Source organism: Salminus brasiliensis, chromosome 7, assembly GCF_030463535.1.
Source record: "Salminus brasiliensis chromosome 7, fSalBra1.hap2, whole genome shotgun sequence".
Classification (NCBI taxonomy): domain Eukaryota; kingdom Metazoa; phylum Chordata; class Actinopteri; order Characiformes; family Bryconidae; genus Salminus; species Salminus brasiliensis.
Genome location: NC_132884.1, coordinates 38678747 through 38698916, shown reverse-complemented (window position 1 = coordinate 38698916; position 20170 = coordinate 38678747). Strand labels below are relative to the sequence as shown.

At 44.7% G+C, this 20170-nt stretch overlaps 1 protein-coding gene and 1 non-coding gene across 5 annotated transcripts in view; both read right to left on the bottom strand.

The window, feature by feature from the left end:
* Nucleotides 1-20170, bottom strand: part of cacna2d2a (calcium channel, voltage-dependent, alpha 2/delta subunit 2a) — a 295606-nt gene that overhangs the window by 110742 nt on the left and 164694 nt on the right. For 2 of the 4 annotated variants that reach the window (XM_072684877.1, XM_072684878.1), the window contains exon 5: nt 8850-8894. The exons of the other annotated variants lie outside the window; for them this stretch is intronic. In XM_072684877.1, coding sequence (XP_072540978.1) covers nt 8850-8894 — 45 coding nt within the window. The remainder of the gene's footprint in view (nt 1-8849; nt 8895-20170) is intronic. 4 annotated transcript variants of the gene reach the window in all.
* On the bottom strand, nt 6318-6482 carry LOC140560456 (U1 spliceosomal RNA). The gene has a single exon (XR_011979961.1). It is a non-coding gene; the product is annotated as a U1 spliceosomal RNA (small nuclear RNA).

Below are 20170 nucleotides of genomic sequence, written 5' to 3'. Positions count from 1 at the left end.
GAGCTCCAGCAGGGCTTAGCTCTTACTCAGACAGAACCGCTACTGTTTCACTAGGCTGAACCCACTTAGCTGAACTATCAACTCTGCCGTTTCTGCTCACTCAGCTGTGAATCCCTCCAATCAATAGCACTGAAGGACATTAAAACGGCCTGGATCTTCAGAGTGCCTCGGCCCTGTCTGAAGCTGCTGATGAAGGTCTGAACATTTGCAGGATCCATCAAAGAAAAAGCACTTCAGCTCGCTCACCAAATAAATCACACCTTAACAATCCACAGCTATTAAAGGAGCATCAACTCAGACTTGTTTGGTGTTCATGGACTGGAGCTATGAGACTAAATGTACAGTATATTGACAAAAGTATTGGGACACTTGCTTTTTCATGGTTTCTTCTGAAATCAAAAATAGCTGATCCTGCTGTTGTTGGAGGAACTGTCTCTACTGTCCAGGGAAGAAGGTTTTCTAGGCTTTCTACTTGATGTGAGGATTTCATTGCATTCAGCAACAAGAGTGTTAGTGGGGTCAGGATGTTTCTGCAACTTCTCAACTCATCCCAAAAGTAGTAGATGGAGCACCACCATCATTCCAGAGAACACAGTTAGTTCCACTGCTCCACAGCTCAATGCTGGGGCCTTTTAGCTTACGCCTGGTATTAGGCAGCATGGTGCCAATACGTCCATGTTTATCTGCTTCAGAGAGTCCTATTCTATTGGTAATACTCCTTATATTATAAAAATAGCCTCGTCACCCCCATTTCATTTCGCTTTGTTTTCATTCTGGCTTGTAATATTAAAAAATAAATTAATAAAAACCCTATCCAGATAAATCGTGCCATGCGAAAAGTGTGAATTTGATGGTGGTTGGATGAGAAATATAAACATGCACCATTCTGACACCAGCTTTCAGCTTTACACTGTCTAATTTGGCTTTTTTGCTGTGTATTACTTCAATACATTCGGCAGCATGCTTTCTGTATAGCACAGAATCTAGCCGCAGATCTTGGCTTTCGCTCCAGTGCTCTGCTGAGATTCAGCCTCTCAGCAGAGGTCACCTAGGACCAAACCAAACGTACCGCTCTTTAAGTCACAGCGAAGCCGAATGGCTTGGAAGTGTCAAGAGAAGCTTGGCTCAACCTCCTTTTATTTGTTTATTTCTCAGCCTGACTGTCATGCCACCGAGAGCGCCACCGAGAGCACCACCACCCCCTCCCCCTCCAGTGGAGTCCAATCATAATTAACCAAGGCAGCTTCTAATTAGGAGCTAAAAATCCGCACAGGAAAGACTGATTGGTTCATTTTCTCCAGCCATACACCACCTGTTTTGCTCGATTCATTACCCAATTTGTTAATTTTATCTCCCCGTTCCCGAGGTTTAATTAAAGGTTGCGGGGGCCAAAAATGACATTTTGAAGACTCTTTCAGTCCCACCTTTATCTTGCCCAGCTGTACCATGCCCTAATCACCAACATCACTTGTGCACCCCACCCCCACTTCCATTGCCCCCTCAAGGTGTGTGTGGATGGTGGATAAGGAAGTCTGGTTGAGGGGTGGGGGAAGTGCAGTTTCTGGCGTGCTGAGCCCAGTATTGCAACAAATAGTAACAATAACAAGTATACACCCTAATCCAGTTGGTGGATCAACACAATGATTTTGGAGCAGCTATTTTGAGGTAAAAAGCTGTTTCACATAACTCGTCAGCATGAAATTGTGTTCAGCAGTGTGAATATTCTCCACAAGGGGGAGCTGTAATTTGTTATTTATGATTATCATTAAAAAAGAGTAAACCCACACCAGCAGGATCTCACAAGTGCAGGTTTGCTGTTAAAGCTGTGAGCAAATGAAGCAAAGGTGTTATCAACGTAATAGACATCACCATGGTGGGGAACCCCAGTGCTTGTACTTGTGCAATGCATGCTGGACATTGCTGTAAAAAAAAACCCAACTATGTCAGCTGCTTTGATGTGGACTTTGGGACCGGGCTTTTTGAAATGCTAACGCTGGACTGGTTGTGTTTATTAGCCTATAGATCAGTGGCTAGGCTCGCCGTAGGGACTGGTTGAGCACTGCAGGGATTCCCAATGGTCGTAGGATGTGTTTGCACAAGGCAAGCTGGGAGGTGTAGTGAGAAAATACTGATTATTCTCATATGAATATGAGAATAAGAGCCCCTGGGCAAGACTCCTAATTGGCCATCCTGTTTAACATGGTTCCAATGTAGGTCTATTTGGATAGGAGCATTAGTGGGGCTAAGGGGGTAAGATGCTGGGCTACAGAATAGCACATCACATGACAAATAACACATTGAATTGTAGTCTGGAATTCAGTATATTGCTTTATTTTTGCCTATTTATATTAATATTCATTTCAGCAAGTTTTGCATCTTTGCTTAGTAAAGTTGCCACGTTTGCAAATAGTGGAGGTGTTATTTATGAATGTGTGTGTGCAATGCATGCTGGTTCTGTGATTATTATGATCTCTTTTTAATGGTCTCATGATGGATAATCCGAGTCTTGCAGCTCAGCAGTCTACTGGGAATGTTTGCTAATATTGCCAGTGAATACATCCAATGCATGCATTATTTAATGTACTGTGCATGTCTGTGTGTGTACGTGTGAATCAGTGAAAATGCTTATATGGTTAAATGAGAGTGTGTGTGTGTGTCTGGATATTAAAAAAGGGTAGAAAACCTCCAGGGTGATCTCTAGAAGTCCTTTGGCCTACATATGCAATCAACGTATACAATCAAAATGTGGTATAGTAGGCTGTGAGATTCAATGATCGTAAGCTGACACAGAGCAGCTGGTTTGGCTTGCAAAGAGATGGAGAGGAACTCTGTGAGGAGAAAAACCATCTCACCACCGCCACCACCACCTGTCCACATGAAGCCCATCTGACATAATCTCTTCATTATCGACGTCTTGGAGGTCTTTTCACTGCAGATGAACGCTGTGTGCACACTCCTGCTGATGTCAGCTCCCAGTCGACAAGTCATTAGTTATTTCTCGTGTCTTCTTTTTGGGAACGCCATCCAGAAAGCAGATGTTGGTGGTTTAGCGTAAATAACACTGTGCTCTTGGGCCACTGACAACCTAATCAATTAGAGGTGAAGCAATTTCACCATCTGGGTTTCTTAGATTTTTAACTGAAGGGGACTTTTTGAGACCCAAGATGCTGGTTCAGATGCTCATTCAGAGCTCTTTCAGAGTACGTAGACTCTTTTTTCGTTTTTTATTTGTTTTTACAGTCTTTTAACTTCTAAAGTTACAAATAGGCTTCAAATATAGAAATGAAGCCAATACTATTGTTCCACCATGTTTGCAACCAGAGTCTGCGCAGTAAAGACCAGAGGTGGAGTCAGACTCGTCTACTCATTTGATAGATCCACCCCCTTCTCCTAGATCAAGCATGTGTCTCAGACCGCCTTCACTGAGCTTCCTCCTGGATGCCCAGTTTTACTGGTAAGTGGAAGTTTCAACAGTTAAAGTGCTGAAAGTTCCCCTAAAACTCAGCTTCTCCATGTAATGAACAGAAAGGGTGCCATGCCGGTCCTGCAGATAACCGGTTTCTTTCTGCCAAGACTGTCAATCACTTCATTCCTAAGTATAGCCCCGCCTATTTATGATATACATCTCCGGAAAAAAATGAAGAAAGCATACTACATTATCAGTTTCCCTGGTTTTACTATTTATAGGCCGTATTTTTAAGGAAATGAACATGTGTTGTATTTCATAAACCATGGACAACATTTCCCCTAAATTCCAAATAAAATATTACTATTTAGAGTATTTATTTGCAGAAATGACACCTGCTCAAAACAGCTGCTCAAATAATGCAAAGAAATAATTATAATAATTATAATAAAAAGAAATTTAAACAACACAGTGCTAATATCAGAACTTTGAGACCATTCAAAAATCACTATGTTAAAAATAACCTTGACGGCCAATCACAGCTTTCATGTCTTGGCCGGCTCTCTACTGGTCTTTCATTGCTGTTGGGACTTTATGCCGTTCATACTCTGCAAATTCAGGTAACTCAGCTTTGTCTGATGAAATGCCTGGAATTAAATGACTGCCAGACACGTAGAGATGCAAATTTGAGAAAAAAAAAGTGGTCTATTTTATTTTATTTTTTTTCCAGAGCTGTGTATCAGTATAAGGGTTTAAAATAAAGAAATGGGCCAATATTTTGGTTAATGAGCAACTTCAGCAGTACTTTTAGCAGTAAACCTTAACCCCTTAACACAGTAAGGCTTATTAGTAGTTGGTGTGGCGCAACAGATAACACCACTACCTGCCAGTGAGTTATTACACCCTGTGGGAGACAGGGATTTGATTCCCGGTCTGGGTCACTATGCTGTGCTACACCAATAATAGTCCCTGGGCAAGACTCCTAACACTGCATTGGCCCTCCTCTGGAATACGAGTAACCTTGTAAGTCGCTCTGGATAAGAGCATCAACTGAACTGTCGTAAATGTAAATGGTAATTAAATGGGAAGGGGTTCAGTGGGAACGTGAGCTGGAATCCAAATCCTGGTAAATGACGCAAAGCCTGAGCATATCTGCTAAAAGTATCCCCATGTTGTCCCAGCTTTTGAGTGTGTAAAAGGGCCTTTTATACTTTGAGCATTCTTCTCTTTGGATCCCAAAAGCTGCTAGGAGGTTCCTCAGGAAGCTGGCACAATATGTCATCTCCACGCACCAAAGGCATACAGGCCTTGAAGCATCGCACAAGCCATCAATCCCAGAGTTTCTTGAGCTGCTGTCAGGAAGACTCAACATCTGGCCAGGCATGCTCATTAGACTAGCTAATGATGGAGAGACTGGGCTGGAGGGCTGAAGATTACAACTCTTAGACTGAAGGGGGGAAAAAAATGGAGCAGATAGCTGAAGCTGTGGGCGGAGGGGAGGAGAGTGCCGGAGGGGAAAGGAGAAGAACACTCCAGAGGAGGAGAACGGGAGGCGGTGGGGCCATGAGTCAGGAAGGAAGAACCGCAGGGAGGAAAGATAGGAATGGCAGCGACATCATACTGTGAAGGTCTAAGGAGCCTCTACTGAGTGAAACAGATCTGCAGAGTCATTAGAAATTGGTCTAGCCAGACTCCGCCCACAAAGCTTTTCTCAGATTGCAACTTTGGAACTGTGCTCTCTCACAGCAATGCTCAATCCACAATCAAGTGGACAGTATAGACAGTTCCTCCAACAAAAACAGGATAAGCTCTTTTTATTACGATTGATTTTGGGTGAAATAACAAATAAGCAGGTGTCCCAATACTTTTGTCCATATAGTGTATCTTATGAGCTAGTTAGAAGAACATTATTGAGTGGATTTGTTCAGTTCCACCAGCGGCTCACCTGATTTATCTCAATGAACGGCTGATTAGATGAACTAGGTGTCGGATAGGGATTGAAAATACTGGCCTATATCAAATATTTATTCAATATTTTTACCACATTTATGCTTTTATGTAGAAATCAATGTCAAATTTAATATAGTTCACTATGACCCAGCGCTCATGAGCTCAAATCCCGAGCCATGCCGCTTTGCCATCAGAGGCTGGAGTCTGAGGGAGCACAATTGCCCGTGCTCTCTCTGGGTGGGTCCTCTCATCACTCTTAAGCAATGTTGGCCGGCACAGGCCTCTGTTAGCAGGTGCAGCAGAGCTCGGGACCTAGTGCTTATGTCAGAGTGTGTCGGCCGCCTGGCAGTGCTGCATTGGCTGAAAAGGGGCGGTGGCTGACTTTGCAGTTTCAGAGGAGACATGTGTTAAGGCCTTACCCTCCTAGTGTCGGGAGCATTGCTAGAGCTAGGGGGAGTTGGGTGGGTAATTCGGCAGAACCACGTTGGAAGAAAAAGAGAAAAAAAGATGTACAAGGTTTTAACAAGGTTCTTGAGGATCTTTTGGAAGTTATTCAGTTTGAATCAGTGGAGGAACCTTTTAAGGTGCTTTGAGGAACCTTTAAGAAAGGGTTTTCAAAGGAAAAAGCAGGTGCTTCCTCCACAGTTTTTGAACTGAAGAACCACTAAATATTCCTCAGGGAACAGTGTAGTTGTGTATATATTTGTCATAGTCATCTTTATGACATATCATATGTTGCTGATGAAGTAAGAAAAGATGAAATTTGGCTTCTGCCTTTAACCCATTCATGCACTGAACACACACAGTGACAAGGAGCACACATGCCCGGAGCGGTGGGCAGCCATTGTTGCGGCACCTGGGGAAGCAGAGAAGGTGAAGGGTTTGTGGCAGCTTGCCAAGCCTGGGTATTGAACCCACAACTCTCTAATCGCTGAGCCACCACTGCCCCACCAAAAAAAAGCAGAGGAGACTGCAAACAGAGTCCCCCAACTACCAGAAATAATGCAGTAGAGTTTCCCACATTTGGGGAATTTGCAAGGGTCAGCACAACCGGAGTGCAACGGCTGAGCCTCACCCTGGGTGAACCACCTTCTTGATCATGGCATCTCTCCAGCCAGGTATGTTTGTATGTATGCAGAACCTGTCGATACCAAATGTACATTATGTAACCAATCAAAATGCAAGTATATAATTCCATATATATCAACTATAAGTGCAATATATAGCAAATAATAAAAGCTATAAAGCTGCAGCACAGACTGCAGAGGTGGATCTGCTTTGGACTGCATGTGGTTTCTTACTGCCAGGTTAGAGACATTTGGTCAAGCTAAGAACTGTGTGTGTGTGTGTGCATGTGTGTGTGTCTAAGGTAATCAACTTCAGCGTGCCCTCCAACCCCGCGTTTCTCAGGCCAATCGGGGGCGAAGTGGGGTTCAGGGGGCTGTGTCAGGGGGCGGTGTCCCCTTGGCCTCCTTAATGATGAGCGATGTCCTCCAATTAGAGATGCTGACAGCCGCTAAAGTGGCCGGTCATTAATCACAAGCCTGCTGCTGCTCCAGCGAACAAAAATCACACTTTGATTTATGATTTCTCCATCGCTGCGATTCCCTTCTTTCTTTCCTTCCTCTCTCTCCCTCTCTCTCTTTCTGTCTCTCACCTTCAGTTACGCTCTACCGTTTGTGCTGGGCAGACGTCTGGAATCAGTGCCTTTCTTGGCAATGATAAAACAATCAGCTCTGGCAGTGCTGGGAGAAGAAAGGGAGCTGTGACCTTTCATGTGTAAAAAAAAAAAAGTACCATCACAGACCATCACAGACACTGAGTAAGAGAGACAGGACACTGAGCAAGTGAGATAGGACACTGAGTAACTGAGACAAGACATCTGAGATATATATCTAATTATCATTTAGAGTTCACCTTCTGCTGCTTGCAGAAGACAACCATGGCACTATAGATGTGGTGTCCAGCCTTCATCCTGGAAAGCTTTATTCCTCTCCAGTATAAAGGTTGGAGACCACTGCAGAGCAGTGGTCCTGGAGAGGTGTCCAGCTTTCATCCTGGAGAGGCTGGACATGGTGTCCAGCTTTCATCCTGGACAGGTTGGATGTGGTGTCCAGCCTTCATCCTGGAAAGCTTTATTCCTCTCCAGTATAAAGGTTGAAGACCACTGCAGAGCAGTCTTCATCCTGGAGAGGCTGGACATGGTGTCCAGCTTTCATCCTGGACAGGCTGGACATGGTGTCCTGCTTTCATTCTGGAGAGGTTGGATGTGGTGTCCAGCCTTCATCCTGGAGAGGTTGGATGTGGTGTCCAGCCTTCATCCTGGAGAGGCTGGATGTGGTGTCCAGCCTTCATCCTGGAAAGCTTTATTCCTCTCCAGTATAAAGGTTGGTAACCAACGTCACTGCTCTAAAGTATCTCCAACCTTCATCCTCCTCCAACCTTCATACCTTCTTGCAGGTTTAACTCCAGTCAAGAGGCTCTAAAGGCAGTAAGTAGTTAGTTAGATTAGATGGGATGGATCCCGAATCTGTGTAAAGGTAGTTCACCACATCCAGCTTTTTAACCTCTTGATTCAGAAAGGTTAGTAATACACACTCAGGTGTATTACTCAGAAACTTCAGGGACGTCTGTACAAGCTGGTGTGGCGATTCTCTGGTAATAGAAGTCAGTAAAAACACTTTTGGCCTGTTGGCGTACCACAGGCTTCTTCTTTAAATGGACAATAGGACTGCATCTTCCCAGGGGAGAATCTTAAGTGTATTTTGAGGGTTTTTTTGCAATAAGTAAATCATCTCCATCCAAAATGATTATCAAAGTCCATTATTGAAGTTTTAGCTTAGCAAAAAAAAAAAGGAATTAGTGAGTTGGTTACTATGGTAACCAGAAAGGCGTGAGCTGCTCGAAGTCATGGCCAACTGGCCGAACATCATCAAACACCAACAAACACAAATTCAACATGTCGAATTCCACCAAACGTTACCAGACAAACACCAACAAACACAAACAACCGTGGAGAACCAACACAACAGTCGCGTCCGCCTGGTCGCTATGCTCTTGGTTTTACAGGCAACCGTCCTGAAACCATTTTAAAAAAACATTGCTGAATGTTCCCGATAATGTTCTCTGGTAGCTGGGTTGTTGGTGCTCAATACACTGCTCAAATACAATGCAACACAATGCTGTTAGCATCAAATATGTGTATTTGATGGAAACGAGCCACAGTTGCAGAGATATATGAGATATTCTATTCACACAATGAATAAACACAGCTCCACCAGACACACAACATACAGGTAGACATACGAGCAGTACCAAGACGTCAGTGCACAAACGAGCAAGACACAGCATTTAAATGAATGAGTAACTTTAGCTCATTGCACCGAAACCAGCGGTCAAACAACTGACCCCTTAGAGAACTGCAGAGTCCTGAAGAGTCTGCTAAACATGATCAGAGCGGGAAACCTTTACGAAACTTGGAAAGGGTACTTACATAGTCAGAATCGGCCTTGGAGTCGTAGTACTGAATATCACTCTCCTTAAAAACAAACAGAAAAGACGACAAACATGAGCATGGCAACACTGCACAGGAAGACAGTGCAATGGCTCCACCTGAAAACATGACTTCATGAACTGGTTTTATTCGCCCAAAATAATTAGGGATGTCCCAATCCAAACCAGATGGGATTGGGAGCAGTGCTGATCCAAGCATATTTTAATGGATCGGGTACTGACTATTTTAATCCTGATCCAGTTCCGAGTCTTTGTTTTCAGTGTTTAGAGCGCCATCTGGTGTCCTCAAGGCACCATTAACGGACATTATCCCCAGCCGGCTGCAGCAGCAGCAGCTGCAGTGTGAACGTTCTCAGAAGGTAAATAAAGGAGTCGAGGTTCTGCAGTGTGGAGCGATTTTACAGTGGAACATGAAAACAGACCATAATATCTGACCCTTTATAAACCTCTCACTGAAACGCTCAGTTTAACCAGCGGGAGAACCGCAGAACCGCTCACTCACCTTTCTCTGTTTATAAACCAACACTGAAGAACCCATTCAGAACCGAGTGGAGACTAACGATAATGCTATTACACACACACATACACGCCATAGGAACCCTAATCACACACACAGCACATTCACCCACTATAAACCAGCTATAACACACCAGTAGACCAACAACCACCACAGATACCAGTCCAGAGTGTGTACCACCACTACACACATACATACAGGAAGTGATCAGACTGCAGTGTAGTAAAGGAGCTGAGAGCTGATTGGTCAGGGAGGAGATCAGACTGGATTATAAGATATTAAACACTATAAAACATCATTTTAATAACAAATCTGGACTAAACTAAATCATTCAGTCCAGAAAGTCTGATAATAGAAACTGAGACTAAAAATAAAGAGATTTCACTGAACCCATTAATCAGCAGCTCGTCTGATCTAAACGGTGGGGCTGGATTATTTATACACACACAGAGATCAGATCCAATCCGCATCTGCTAATACTAGCATTAAGAGACTCCAATTCGGGAGGCAAAATAACTGGACAACACCACTACCTGCCAGTGAGCTTCCACACCATGTGGGAGACTGGGGTTCACTTCCTGGCTTGTTTGCCCAGCCAAAATGCTGATGTGGTGCTCATGTGGGTCCCAGGTGGGATTGGGCTCTGAGAGAGTTTGTACATATGCTTTTTACTGGGACCCAGTTGGGCTTCCCAAAAGGCCCCCATCATTACAGCCCACCTTAATCTCACATGAGTGCCATAAAGCCCCCATGTGCAGTGAAAAAAAAACCCAGATGGGGCCCTAGTTTATCCCCTTCTGGTCCGATCACTGACCTGACCTGTTGGCATCCATATGTAGGGCCAATGTGAATCCCAAGAACAAAACTTTCTGGTTCCCATTTGGGTAACCCATACCGGCCAGCTGGCTGAGCAAGGCTCCTAACCCTGCACCGGCCCTCTTCTGTAATACGGGTAACTCTGTAAGTCTCTCACACACCATAGTTCCGCTCCTATATCATATATTTGGACAAAAGTATTGGGACACCTGCTTATTCATTGCTTCTTCTGAAATCAAGGGTATTAAAAAGAGTTGATCCTGCGTTAGTGAGGTCATGGATGTTGGATGATGATGATCACCACCTCACCTCATCATCCCCAACTCCCCAACTCATCCCAAATGTACTGGATGGAGCTTCAGCATCATCCATCATTCCAGAGAACACAGTTCTTCCACTGCTCCACAGCTCAATACCAGCTTTATACCCCTCTAGCCCACGCCTGGCATTAGGCATGGTGCCAACAGATTCATGTGTCAGCTAAACGCCATTAATATAAATGAAAATGCAGTACACAACAGTGTAACCCCCCTTTATTTCTGCTGTGTTCCCCTTTCCCAGCGTGAGGAATAAATATCAGTTCATTCTTAAAGCCCAAAATAACAGTTAAGTCACTGGCTGACCTTCCCGCTGCCCTCGAACCTGCAGTGGAAATAGACAAACGTAGCCGACGCACGAGCGGCTCAGTCCTCAGATGCTCTCTCTGTTTTCAATGCTGGCTAATGAAACACTGCGGTAATGAAATAATGACCCTGCCCTGGGGCTGCTCTTAGGAGACAGAAACAGTAATCGCTCTTAATGCCGTTTGTCATTCGGTGTGATTTCGTGTGCGGCGAGCATTTTTTGATTCGCCGAGCGAGAGATTTATTTTTGTTAAACAGATTAGTGCTCGGAGTTCGGGACGTTTTTGGTAAGGGAGCAGCAACCGCTTGAGGTAAAATGAGAAACGTGCTCAGAAAGCGTAAAGCCTCCGAAACAACTGCGTCATGAATCGAGGAGAAGCTTCACCAGGACGTTTCGGCTTTAAGACTACAGTGACTAATGTGCCCGCTAACTTCTGCTGACTGAACAGACACACAGTGGTTTGCATCGTTCCTGATTCATGTGCGATTCATAGTTTTTGAACCGTGCAACTCTCCAAAGTATAGTATGTGTCCAAAAGTTTATGGACACCTGTTCTAATAAACACATTCAGCTACTGTCAGTTGCTCCCATTGCTTACAGAGAAGTATTGCCAATAGGAGAATAGGAGAATAGGACTCTCTGCAGCACTCCAACTCCTTTTGGCACCATGCTGCCTAATGCTAGGCATGTGCTAGAGGGGTATAAAGCCCCCCCCCAGCATTGAGCTGTGGAGCAGTGGTTGAATGATGGATGGTGGAGCTCCTTTCAATACTTTTGGAATGAGTTAGAGAGTTGGGGATGATGATGTGGGGTGGTGATCATCCAGCATCCTGACCTCACTTAGGCTGTTGTTGCGGGATGTAATCAAATCCTCACATAAATGCTTCTCCAAAATCTAGCAGAAAGCCTTCCTCCCTGGACAGTAGAGACAGTCACTCCAACAAAAGCAGAATTTACTTTTTTAATACCCTTGATTTCGGAAGAAACAATGAATGAACAGGTGTCCGGATACTTTTGTCAATACAGTGCACATTATATAGTTAGGCAGTGCAGCAGATCCCAGGTCAATTTAAGGTGCTATATGATAAATATGTGATGATCTAGACATGCAATTTCCATGATGCTAATTGGTGCACTTAGGCTCCCATTACTTGTTAGCTATTGCTTCAGTAGCAAAGGGCAAAACCACAATCGCACTGGTTGCGTGGACCGTGGATCTGTGCGCAGATTCGAGAGAAAGTGATGGGGGAATGTTCTGTTATCTTCTTCTCTTGTCTTTGAAACCTTGGCATGATTCGTCTGCTATTTCTGCTGTAATTAGCACAAAATGTCCAAAAGCAGCTTTAAAGAGATGAGAAAAATGGCCGGGGTGATTTTAGCACCAGGCCCAGACTGTTAGGTGTGTGGGTTAGTGATCTCTAAGTATTAGGGCCAGCATTAGCCTGCCACTTCTACTCGCTCTGTGTGGAGAGTGCACGTTGTGTACTGATGTTTAAACGGAGGTTGAGAGTGGCATATCCATGTAGTCTAATGCCAGCACAGTCACACACACAGTGACTCCCTGCTGGCTGAGCACTGCGGGTGGCCTGGAGCTCTCCTCCTCCACTCATCCCTCCTTCATATCCCCCGCAGAGGACAGGCTCTCAAGGGCAATAGAGCTAACCGCGAGATTTGAGGCTCAGTTCTTCTGTTTTCTTCCATTTTGTCCAAATCTCTTCGTCCCTTTCACTCTCTCAGTTCTTTTAAAGGAGCTGTCAACTTATTTTGATAATCAGCTCGTGCTTTTAGCTGTAGGCTCCTGCATGAATGTACAATCGACCGTCAGATAAAGAACAATGCTGATCAAGTTGACTGCTGGATTTTATGACTATATAAGAAGACCATAGGCGTCAAATGATCCCTTAAACTGATCAGAATTAGGTCAGCTGCTCTTCACCACAGACCCACCCCTCATACACCCCAGCCATGGCCCGACACAATACAGTCCTAGCCCTTGACCACTTACATGGGGCAGGGGTGGTGGTTAGAGCACTGGGATATTGATGGTTTGATAGCCGGGCTTGGCAAGCTGCCACTGTTGGGCCTTTGAGCAAGGCCTGCTCTGGGCATGTGTGTGTGTTTGCTGCTCACTAGTGTGTGAGGTGTATGTGTGGTTGTCTTGTCTACTGAGCCTTGCCTATATAAACACACACACATATATCCACATATCGCTGCTAACCAATTCGAATATACATATACATATATATATCATATATATTTGGATCAGATGTTTTTAAGATGATGATCAACATACATTCAACCAAGTGTGTCCAAACTTTTGACTAGTACTGTATATATGGTATAATATTGGGACATTGGGGGTATTAAAAAGAGTGGATCCTGCTTTTGTTGGAGTAGAGTAGTCTCTACTGTCCAGGGAAGGAGACTTTCTACCAGATTATTGAGGAGCACTGCTGTGAGGATTTGATTGTATTTAGCGACAAGAGCACTAGTGAGGTCAGAAAGTTGGATGATGATCACCACTCCATCTCATCATCCCCGACTCATCCCAAAAGTATAAAAGTATAGAACACACAGCCATCTTCAACTCTCCTGACCCCCGCCCCCCCCCCCCCACACACACACACACATACACTCACTCTCTTACTCTCTCTCTCTATTGAGATAGTAAGAAAGAGAGAGAGAGAGAGAGAGAGAGAGAGAGAGAGAGATAGAAGACATGAACAGCTTCGTTCTGCCAAACCAAACAAGCAGTCAGTGGTGAGTAAAGGCCCTCACACTGAGTGGGTACAGTCTGAATCCCCTCACTGTCTCTATCCCATTAACCACAGACGCACACACACACATACACACACACACACACAGTGTGAAAAGGGAAAGGAAAGGAAGAAGGCAGACACAGAGAGAGAGAGAGAAATATCGATGTAAGGGATGAAAGCATGTGCGTGTGAGAGCGAGATAGAGCAAGAGAGAGAGAGAGAGAGAGAGAGAGAGAGAGATGGGAGCGCTTGCTATTATTAGAAACTTGTCTGCAGAGACCATCCTTCTGGCAGCAGTGTGGATGTTTCTTGGTAGGCCAATGGCTGCAGTGTGTGCGTTTGTGTGAGGCTGTTGTGCTGACTGCCATTCTCCACGTGCCAGTGTGTTTATCCTGCTCCATTTATGACTCCTCCACTTTTATGACTTACAGCACATACCTATATATGTGCTACATATCACTGCTATAGTCTGTGGAGATACTCAGTGCACTTACACACTCCCATACAGGTCAGTTCAAACACAAGTGGTAGGTTAGATCATCTTGTGACAGGTTTTAGCCCAGTGGTCAAAGACCCGGTGGACTAGGGCTGGGCGATATGGTAAAAATACTATATCATGATATTGATAACGGGTCATGTGGTGTAAAGCTAACTGCATTCCACCATAAGAACATCATATGAATATTAAAACATGGTGGTGGAAGTATGAGGATCTGGGGCTAATTTGCTTTTGCAGAACACACTGTGGGGACAAAAGTATTAAGACACCTACACACTACACCTACACATCTTTTATGACACCCCATTCTAAACCCATAGATATTAATACTAATACTAGCTGGTCCCTCTTTGCTCTAAGCTCTAACAGCAGCAGCAGGCCTGGAGCTCTGCTGCTGTTATTGAGTCAGTTGGAGGCTTTTCTGCACTCTGCTCTGAGGAGCTCAGCACTCGGCCCTGACCCCACTCTGTAACTTTACGTGTTCTGACAGACACTCGGTGGACACTGAGCTGCTCTCTGTGAGCTGTTCCTCCTAAACGCTTCCACTGTTCAATAATAATAATATCACTCACAACTGATGGAGAACGATCTAGGAGGGAGGAAATGATAAAATTTCACCAGCTGACTTCTTGTTGTTGTTGTAGTGGCTCCAATTACATACAGAACCATGCTGGAGTTCAATGAGCTCTTTAGAACCCACATCAATTCTTTCACTAATGTGTGTAAGAAAGGCTGACTGCATGGCTAGGGGCTTTATTTTATACACCTGTGGCAATAGGGCTGAATGAAACATCTGAATTCAATAAGCAAGTGGTTTGTCCCAATACTTTTGTCACATGTGTGCATGTTTCTATTTATATGTATAGAGTGCAGATTATTATAATTCAGAACAAATATGGCACCTCCTTATGCAGCAGCATGCTGGAATTACGTAAGTGTGCTATGGTAATATAATAAATGACTCAGCATACACAGAGGACACACGTACAAGTGTGCAAGTGTGTGTATTTGGTCACTCTGTCCCACTGTATGCCCTGGGGCTTGTGTGGCCATCTGCTGTGGCTGGTCTCTGTCTCTCTCTGCTGGTCTTTCTCAGGGCTTTAGGTTAAGCACTTATTTACTAAAGTGCAACGTTAGCAATTAACCAGTCCAAACACAGACACACGCACACACACGCACCTCACCACACACACACACACATATCCTGGCCTACCGATAAACTCTAATGTGTGAACACGTGTGTTATCAGGGAAAGAAATCGACCGTGGCACACGCCCCCAGCTCATGTCCAGACAATAAGCAGACGAGGGCACGTGACCAGCGTCCGGGCTCCTCCATTCTCCTCGTAGTCAGGCCACTGCAGGTTAGCTTTCTGCACGGTTGCTATGGAAACAGTCACCTCTGCTCCAGATCCTAGTGTGGGTTTGTCCTTACTGCGTCCACTCGCTCACATTACCTCTGCAAGCTCCTCCACGAGACGCTGAAGGACACGCACCACCCTGGAGCTCGATTCGTGCCTAAAATTGGTCCAAACTTGACCCATTGCTGATACAGATGTGCAAATGCACACACGTACTCACAGCTTGTCTAGGTCTTGTAAAGCCTAATCCCTGAAAAGTACTGCCAATAGAATAGGACTCTTTGAGCCTATTTTCAGAAATTCCTCTGGATATGTGCTGAGATCTGATCTGAGTAGATTGGATGCAGGTATTAGTTTTTACCTGTTTATTATAAATGACCAAGTTAAGGTCGCAGACATATGCAGGGGGACGTAGACAAGTACCCAAGTAAGCATCCAACCTTCACCCTACCAGCCTCCAACTCTGACACGCCGGCTTCCTCCACACACTCAGACCACTCTCTCCTCATAAGTCAGGACACTTTGACATTTAAAAGGCGAGTGATCTGTGTGTTATCCATGGAGACAGCTTTGACTCGTGTCCATATCTCCCCCAGACGCACACACTAATTCACTTCTAATTACAGAACACACAGACACACACACACACACACACACACACACACATACCATGTTAACTGATCTGATCTTTCTGCAGAGAACAGGGGGCCAAAGCCTCATTTCAGCATCTGAGTTGAGTTCAAACAGCTGTCAGAAATTCATTGGTAGGGGTGTAACATCCTGCTGGGTGGTCTTTAGGTGGTCTTTGAGGGTCAAGGTGGTTGAAAACCTGGTCCTGCTAGTGAAAACACACCCTATACTGGGTAACTAATCAGCTAACCAGCTCTTAACCAGCATAGTTTATGTTGCATTTGGTTTTGGTCATGCTGTTCAACCAGCTTGGTGATGCTGGTCGACCAGCAAGGTCAAGCTTGGTCATACTGGATGTCTAGCTTGGTCAGGTTGATCATTCTTGAAGACCAGCTAAACCATCAAACTGGTCAAGAGCTATGCTGGAGGACTGGTGGTGAGGAGTAGATAAACATGTACCTATTGGCACCATGCTGCCTAAAGCCAGACATGGGCTAGAGGGGTATAAAGCCCCCCAGCATTGAGCTGTGGAGCAGCGGAAGAGTTGTGTTCTCTGGAATGATGGATGGTGAAGCTCCATCCAGTACATTTGGAATGAGTTAGGGTCCTGATCATCCAACCTCCTGACCTCACTGACGCTCTTTTCGCTGAAATCTGCCTGAATATGTGACGCAGCAAGACAGACGGCAGAGAGAGAGAGAGAGAGAGAGAGAGAGAGAGACAGAGAGAGAGAGAGAGAAAGAGAGCGAGAGACTGTGTGTTTGTATCAGCTTTATTCACATGTGCTGGTAAATGTCACACTCTGGAGCGCTTCATGAGACCCAGATATCTACTGCAGGTTGGTGAAATTTCATGAGCATGTGAAACCAGTCCTCCCTTCAGTGTAGCTGAAGGCTCAGCATCTCACTCACCGGTCCACTCTGCAAAGAGAACGGGAGTGTGTAAAGCTTCAGGTTGTTGCAGGATGTGTTTAGCGTGTATCCTAAGGCTGGTTTACAGTACTGGTACTGATCCGGTCTGGACCGATATGGTCTTGGGAAGGCTTTGGTGAATCTGCTCAGCACTCGTCCGTTTGGAGATGCTCCCTTGTGCTCTCCATCAGAGAATGTACAATAGCCCTTTAATAGAAACTGACTTTCTATCAAACACAATCACCCACTTCATTTACTGCTCTTCATTAGAGCCTCGGCTGGCCAGAGAGAGAGAGAGAGAGAGAGAGAGAGAGAGAGAGAGAGAGAGAGAGAGAGAGCGAGAGAGAGAGAGAATGAGAGAGAGAGCCTCAGAGAGCTCTTTGGATTGGATCTGGCCATGGGGATCTTCTTCACCACTCAAGAGCAACCAGACTAAACGTCTTAGGTTTGAATAAGACAGACCCCTCCAGAATAATCCTCTCCAACCATGTTCTGATCATCTGCAGCAGATGCTCTGCACCTGATATCCAGCTTACAGCGTCCTGTTTAGCAGCATCCTGTGAGCCCTGATGAAGGACTAGAGGATGACCAACACCAACAAACAGTGCAGCGGCAGATCAGAGAGCTTCCGTCTCTGACTTTACAACTACGAAGTGGAGCAGCTAGGTAGGAGGAGTGTCTAATAGAGAGTGGACAGTGAGTGGACAGACAGACACAGTGTTTAAACACTCCAGCAGCACTGCTGCGTCTAATCCACTCGTACCACCAGCACAACACACACACACTACTAACACACACACTTGCCACCACCATGTCGGTCAGAGTCACTGCAGTGCTGAGAATGACCCACCACCCAAATACTACAGTCTGCTCTGTGGTGGTCCGTCCTGTGGGGTCCTGAGCATTGAGGAACAGGCTGAACGACACAGTGGTCCTATATTGTAGGTAGAGCTGAGAAAATGTGTATATAGTGTGTATATAGGTATATAAATAATACAGCCCCAAAACAAACCTCTCTCTCTTACACACACACACACACACACTAACCTAAGCACAAAGACAGTACAACAATTGCAGAGTGCATTGATCTGTGATGGTTTCACTGGTTTTCATCCATTTTCCTTTTAGATTCAAATGAGATCTAGGCCTTCAAATCGATGCAGCTGTATCACGGATGGTTGAGCCCATTTTCCGAACCGCTTTCCTTTACATCCCCTAATAAACAGAAAACTAGTATGTGGTTAAAAAAGTGTATATATATATATATATATATATATATATATATATATATATATATATATATATATATATATAAATAGCGTCCATCCGGCTGTGTTTCTCACTGTAAGAGCAGCAGCAGAACTTAAATTATACATTAGCATCACGTAAACTGACAACTAATCACTGCTGATTCACTGAGGAGCTGAGTTTATTCAATTAACCGTGGCAGCCCTGGAAAAGAGTGCGCGAGGGGTAGAGCGGGAGATGGAGAGGCACCTCACTTTCTTTGTGTGTATATAGTTTTATAGTTTACAGCTCAGGCTGGTGCAGACATTTAAAAAGCAGCCGCTGCCAAACTGAAGCATGCAGCGGGCGAGTTTCAGACAGGCGTTCTGATAAGAGAAATGTTAGTCTGAGCGCAGACTGATGGACATATGGTGAGAAACAACCGTGCCCTTTTGAAGCCTGTTCGGAAGGAGATGCTAAATTGAAATAGGAAAGCGCCTGCCAACATCCCAAATTACTTTCAACAACAACACGAGCTCAGAGAGAGGAGCGATGAGCCCATGTGGATATCCAGCATCCTCTGATCTGCACTTCCTAACTCAGTCTCAGACGTCTGACCGGAGAGCAGAGCTGTGGGGTCGTTTAAGAGACGCTAGACTAAGACTAAGCTTTAGCTTTAACCCTTACTTAAGACAATGAATATTTCATGTAATTCTAATTATAATAGAATACCTCATATTCTACTTACAAGCACTAAAGTTCTTAGTTTAACAGTGTGATTTATATATATAATATAATAAATAATATAATAATTATTTCTAAAGTGCATTAATACTTTCAATGGTAACACATTACTTCAGTCCTGCTGCACATCACTGAAACAATCATGCCAAAACTGTTACAGCAGACATCATATGCTGCCACGTGTTGCCATAAGATACACTATATGGACAAAAGTATTGGGACACCTACTCATTTATTGTTTCTTCTGAAATCAAGGGAATTCAGGAGTTTTGTTGGAGTAAACTGGAAGGAGAAAGCTTTGTACTAGATTCTGGAGGAGCACAGATGTGAGGATTTGATTGCATTCAGCAACAGGAGTGTTTGTGGGGTCAAGATTTTGGATGATAACCACCATCCATCATTCCAGGGAGCACAGTTCTTTCACTGCTCCACAGCTCAATGCTGGGGGCTTTATACCCCTCTAGCTCACGCCTGGCATTAGGCAGTAGGTTCATGTTTATGTATTCCAGAGAGTCCTATTCCATTGGTAATACTTCTGTACAGGCACTAGGCAAGTTATGAATTAGAAGGGGTGTCTGCAAACATTTGGACACACACACACGCATTGGACATGTCTTGTAGACTGATGTAAAACACAACCTTTTGTATTTTGTACCACAATCAGCAAAGGTATGATTGGAGAAAAACTCATGAAAATAACTGAATGAAAAGAACACCTCTCCAACTGTTAAGCAACTGTAATGCTGCAGTGTGTTGCAGCCAGTGGCACAGGACACATTTCACTGGTAGAGGGAAATGTGGGACAGGTGTTGGCTATAATACTTGTGTATAGAATTATAGTAGAGTAATATCACATACCACCATGCTCATCTCATCATCACTCTCCTCACTTTCTCAAGGCTTTCTTATTTCCAGTACTTAGACAGACAGACAGACATATTGTGTGTGTTGTGAACAGAAGGGCTGGTGGCCTCCACAGCAGCCGAAACTGGGGCTGTAGGTGCTTGCAGGGCCAAACACCAGGGTCAGAGCTGGAATGGAGAAACAGCCACAAAAATCCAGGACAAAAGAAGGGGGGCTAGGCAAGAGCTGCAAGCTCCCGCAAAATGAGGCGAGGAGAGCAGGTCTGCGCGCTAGAGGAAAGAGCCAAGAGGAAAGAAAGGGATTACGGAGGAGAATCACGGCCATCACCCAACATGTAGCCCGAGGGATGG